Here is a 6,134-nt window from a genome sequence, read left to right as displayed (position 1 = left end):
TTATTCATCACAGCAAAGAGAAAAAGACAATATGATCACACGTGCATGCCAAGCGCAATGCAATGATTTACAGTAATTGCCCAGCTACTGAAACATAAATCGCTCTTGTTTGATGCCTTTCTTTGCCCCATTTCTTTCTTTTCGCTCTTTTTATTTTTTCTGCGCGTGTAGAAAGCGTCGTGACGTAGCGGCAGTTGTGACTCTTGCCTTGTGATCAGAGGGTCGCGTGTTTGAATGCCTCCCGAATACTTGTGTCTTTTGACTTGGCGTCGAATTCAGTTCACATTTTGCCACTATATCCTCCCAGGCGTTAAATGGGTAATCGATATGGTACATACCCACTGGATTCATTACTTCTTTATTTTGATATCAAATATGAATTCAACGGTTCACGCCCAGATGAGCAAAAACAGATTGATAAATTCAAGGTCAAAACCAAGTTGCGCCAAAAATGGGTCAAGATTTGTTCAGGAGACGACCATTCTACGCAAAAAGCGTGGCTAATTAGCATATTTTTTGTATTTTCTGTTAAGCTTTTTTTCTCGAAACTCTGAATGAAAGTGGATGCCGATTCACATGTGAGTTTCTGGGTAAATCGTTTCTGCAATGCATCAGTTTTTATTCCGGAATGGGAGTACAATCGTATAATTTTGGTCTCGAATCAGAGAAGAGATGTCATTCTTACTAATAATGTTAAATCTATGATCAAAACATATTCAGTGATTGTGACATCTATCTCTAGCCACGGGCTTACTCTTTTGTGGGACGCACTGCATATTAAGACCATATTCATATCTTCATTAGATAAACAACCTATAATAACATCATGTACAGGCAGTGGGTCGAATACGTTTGTAGTGCTGGCAGCGGCTTTAAGTGAAAACCCAGGAAGTGGTTTTCTTTTAGCGTGAGAATCTTTTGGGGGAATGAAAGCAACAACAAACTCTTGGTGGATCGATACATGGTGCATCTGGCCTTGATTGCGCTTATAAAGTTCTCAATTATGATGCATTTGAATAATTGCAAAAACAAATTGATACCAAGCTCCTTGAAGGCTTCCAAGGGATACTTTAGATATAGTCATTTTAATTAAATTTAGGGAATACGATTTTATTGTGCAGCCACGTGAATTGTTGCAGTGAACGTCGAAAGAAAAGCCCAACGAATCAATTTGATGATCATGGTCAAAAGATTCAACAAATGAGGTGATGATCATCTTATGAAAACTCTTTGAATCCTGACCACTCCTGATTGCCCGGTTGTGTTCTGGGTCGGGTATTGTCCCCAAAACATCACAATGAGGTCATTAAAAATATCGGGGTCGGCGCCAGTATTTTGTAATTAGGAGGGGTGGGGAGCAAGACCAATTCAAGGGGACGTCGTATTTCTTAAATAATATAAGTGGTGCTATTGAGTACACACCCCAGGCATGTCACCTTTCCTTTAAAACTCTTTTCCTGTCTTTCTACCCCTTTTCTCCCACCCCCCCCCCCCTCTTTTCAATACTAGAAAAATGATAAGGGCAGTCCCCCTTCCCCTCCTATGGCGCCGTCCATGGTAAGAATGTATCTACCGTTAAATGGAAGTGAGAAGCCATTGTATAAATTCTAAAATGAAAGCATGAATCATCGAATTTGATGTTTTAACAACTGCTTAAAAGAAGATTGAAATGTTGGATGCATATACTCCTCGAAAGCGCACTTTTTCTTGACCAGAATTAAAGAAAATACAACGATGTAATCCAAACTAGATGATAGTAAAGGTTGTCGCTTTCTTATTCCTTAATGTAAGAGATCGGCTGCATGATGGTTCTTTCTAAATGCAAGTGATTATCGCTGTAATATGTCTTTTTATACTTTCTTTTTATGTTTTCATTATTAATCAAGAATCACAATATTCACAATAGATTGGCATTAAAACAATTACGTTAATTTCTTTATAATGTGAGCATTGCGTGTTCACCAATTTCTAAGTTGTTTCACTTATCAGCGCAGTTCTATCAAAGCAGCCCTTCACATGATAATGATAATCATCTATAAAGTACCCTTTATCTAATTGCGAATTTAAATGTGCCCAATGGTCTAGCACCGGTGAATGTTTTCAGGGCTTGGTGCATTCAAGGAATTGATTCTAGCTGTCGGGTATCCATTCACCTCACTTCATCTGGATTGAGTGCGGCTCAAGTTGGGATCAATGTGTTGCTAAAGGATACCTCCTTGCTGGGATTCGAACCTACGGCCCTCTGTTTTCAAAGGCGAGAGTCAGAACAACCAGGGCCCCTTCTTAAAAATAGTTACGATTGATCCGATCAACCTCAGCTATATGAAAATCCATCAATGTCATGATTTCTACTACAGGAAATTTGCACAATGTCCTTTGTAAATAAAGAGAAGCACACTGAAATTTCAAGAGAACATTGTATGCATGAATATGCATCATAGATGTAATTACGGAAAATAATTTTGAACAAACATGCAGTTTAGATGTTGACGTTGCTGGCTTTCCATAGTTGTGATTGATCGGATCAATCGTTACTCTTTGTAAAACGGGGCCCAGATCACATTAAAAAAATGAAATTACGCTACATACTATAAGACATTTATTTCACGCTCCTAATGTTTGATTTTACATAAAAGCATCTCTCATCGAATTTATTTCACTTTGCAATGAAATATGCAACTCATTGTAACCATTTGTTTTATTTCTTCTCTTTTTCCTTGAATACAGGAGATGCCTTCATGCTTGTATACACCATAGACAACAAGGAGACTTTCCAAGAAGTGCTTCGTATACGACAGCAAATCATAGACACTAAGAGAGCCAAAGGCATCAAGTCAACTCCCATGGTACTCGCCGGAAACAAGGTCGATCGCGATGACTTCCGCGAAATCGACTTCGACGACGCTCGTCGCGCAGTTTCTTCCGCCAAACGGTGCTCGTGCCTGGAAGTGAGCGCCAAGGACAATATCAACATCGATTGCCTTTTCCATTCGCTCTTCGAGCACGCTAGACTACCAAGTGAAATGACGCCGTCGCTTCATCGAAAAGTCGGCGGCGGCGAGAACACTGGCCCACCGGATCTTTCACCCAAGAGCAACCCAAGGGGAATCACACTGCGCAAGCGCATTAGTGACGCGTGTGGCGTCATCTCGCCCAACGCGCGTCGACCGAGTCTGCGCAGTGATCTCCTGCAGGTGCGCAACAACGCGCTTCGGAGCGTGAAGCGGGGCGATATGGACGAGGAAGAGGAACCTGCGGCTGAAGGTACAGGATTTAGAAAGAAACGTGGATGTATCATTCAATGACGGTGACGTCATCATTTTCATCTTTCCAAGTGCTTATATGTTTTTGAATGATAAATATAACTGATCGCCATTTCTTTCCAGGTTTTTGCCTACCGCTCGTGAAAAAGACAAATCTTCCATTATGCAACTGATGATGTGATGCACCGAGACCAACAATATAACTATTGTAATGGCCATGCTGGCTAAATGCTTTTGATATTTTTTTTCTACATAGAGATAGGATTATACATGTGATGTATGATATATTATGTAAAAATGTTGTTGTATATGCCTAAATATGATTATAAAAGTGAGTTTATTGTGTGCAGCAGAAAATAGAGCTATAAAGGCGTTTCAAAAGTGCAATTTTTGTGTAGGGAATATCAGCAACCGGCATCTAAAGGGCATCAAACGTATTTTTTAGACATTGCTGAATAAGTTACTCTTCTACGATGACCTTAACTATCAAAACAGAAGTATTTTCCGCTACATTGGCCCGTATTCTGAAGTCTATTTTAACTAAGACCATGGTTTAAGTCTGTACTAAAACTATGAGAAGCTGAAAATGTCAAACTTTGTTATACGTTTACTGTATTATTTTCCCCTGCTCCAAAGGTGATGATAACTATATTACTTATCATTCCCACACAGTTATCAATAGTTGGAGTGCCAAATGTGCTGGCATTCCGAATCTCTACTGTTTGAGATACTTGTATACTTAACAATTGGCTATCCATAGATAAAGCAAAACTTTAAACCAGATTATAATTTAAACTCGAGTTTAGAGTACGGGCCTCTGTGTCTAAAAATCGGTAAACGAGGAAGTATGGTATGGGTGTATCTCACCCATTTGATGGCTATGTGTGTGTGTGTGGGGGGGGGGGAGGGGTAATTCAGGGCACAAACATATATAATACCATTAGTGAGGGAAGTAGCAATGTACAGTATGTGATAAACAGTTTCTCATTGAAATTCTTGAATTGGACTCGTTTGAATAAACCCAGTGAGGATTTCATGAATTGGGTATGAAATTGATTTTCAATGACGAGTATTATTCAGTTGCTGATATCGGATGAACATCTCATTTTCTTATATCAGATAATAGAATAATCGCGTGAAATGCTAACTTATAAAACACAAATGTTTCCGATTAATTGAAAAATTTGAAAATCCATATTTGATTGGTCTCTTGTCACTCTGTTGAAAACAATGCGCATGCGTGAAGAAACTTGATTCGTCATTGAAATTTTACGATTGATTTTTAACATATGTGTTACGGGGTAGTAGACGGCCCTTTCTGTCCATAGGCCGACTGGGTTGACTCTGGAAAAAAGGAAATATACAGTGCGTCCCAGAAAAAACGAAACCGAGATTAAGCGATGATTTATCATACTTTTATCACAAATACAATAGACAAATGACCTACCATTGTAAAGCTTAGAATCTCCTCTTTCAACTGAAATTACTTAGAATATTTCTCATTCACACCTGAGTGAGCAAAAACAATTTGAAGAGAGGATACCAAAAAGTCATTTGGCGGGCTGTATCTGGGTTTCAAAAAGAAAACCACATTGTTAAAACGTTCAATATCTTCTCTTTAATTTGATACCTCAATTACAGAAAATGGTCGATAAATAACAAAGTTCTGGTTATTTGAAATAAGGCTTCAATTTCAATAATTTCATAAAATGAAGAGGTTCTACAGGCAAGCGTTCAAACTCACTTGACACTCCGTTTTGTTGACGATCAGCCATGCATTAGGTCTTTTGTTAACCATGCGATAGCATCTGTGGGAAACCTGTAAAACACGTTTATTTAATGAAATTATGGAAAAACAAGCATTGGTTTGGAGGGAACATAACTTTTTTATTTCTTGACCATTTTCTGTGATTAAGGTATCAAATAAAAGAGCAGATATTGAACTTATTAGGCATGTGATTTTCTTTTTGAAATTCAGATACCCCCCGCCAAATGAGTTTTTGGTATCCTTTGTTCAAATTGTTTTTGCTCACTCATGCATGAATGAGGAATAATCTAAGTAATATCAGATGAAAGAGGAGATTCTAAGCTTTACATTGGTAGGTCATTTGTCTATTGTATTTGTGATTAAGTTATGATAAATCATCGCTTAATCTCGGTTTCGTTTTTTTTCTGGGACGCACTGTATAGTGGAACCTCGCTACTCTATGAATATTATTAAAAAAGGATGCTGCTGTCCACAAATAGAATATATATTGAAAAGGAAAAACAAAAGAAATATTTGGAGACTTGGAACAATTTTTTTTTGATACGTGAAGATTTTTTTGAGGTTTTGATAATAAAAGAGACTTCGGTTGCATTGATCACTTTGCTCACAAAGGATTGGAATTCGAGATCGTTGTAGGATTAATATAGCTGCAGTAGGGATTTGGGACTTCCATAATGCAGGTGTCATATAGCATGATGTATTTCCCGGGTGTACTTATTTTGTTTTATTTTATTTTTTGATTGGTGAAAGTAATGCAATCCTGGGGGAGGATTCTCCCCCAATTAAAACGATTTTCCCATGAAAATGGAACCTGTGTATTCGTTATCAATTCTTCCAGTCCTTTTTTGTTGTTTGATTTCCTTAATGGAAATCCGTGAGTAACGACACGGAAACAATAATATTATTTGAATCATTTGCTTTTTTAGACTACAACCAAACTTAACCTGTAAGACACTAAGTAAAGAGCAATGGCAAGTTATTGAAAATTTGAATGAAAGATCGGTAAATAAACTCATAAAAGGGAAATTTATTATAAAAGGCGAAACCCAATTTCGTTTAGGCCTTTTACTTTGATCTAAAGAAACGAAATAAATATGTAAAAT

General features: G+C 37.8%; 1 protein-coding gene across 1 annotated transcript; it reads left to right on the top strand.

Moving 5' to 3' along the window:
• The first annotated feature begins 2,666 nt into the window (after positions 1-2,666).
• LOC129269648 (dexamethasone-induced Ras-related protein 1-like) lies at positions 2,667-4,134 on the top strand. Its single transcript, XM_054907156.2, has one exon. The coding sequence runs from the start codon at positions 2,667-2,669 to the stop codon at positions 3,303-3,305; it is 639 nt and encodes a 212-aa protein (XP_054763131.2). The 3' UTR covers positions 3,306-4,134.
• The last annotated feature ends 2,000 nt before the right edge of the window (positions 4,135-6,134 follow it).

This window comes from Lytechinus pictus, chromosome 10, assembly GCF_037042905.1.
Source record: "Lytechinus pictus isolate F3 Inbred chromosome 10, Lp3.0, whole genome shotgun sequence".
NCBI lineage: Eukaryota > Metazoa > Echinodermata > Echinoidea > Temnopleuroida > Toxopneustidae > Lytechinus > Lytechinus pictus.
This window is presented reverse-complemented; position numbering and strand designations above follow the sequence as displayed.

Excerpts from the sequence above, each read along its gene's own strand:
- LOC129269648 (XM_054907156.2), top strand. The coding sequence starts at position 2,667 with ATGAAATATGCAACTCATTGTAACCATTTGTTTTATTTCTTCTCTTTT.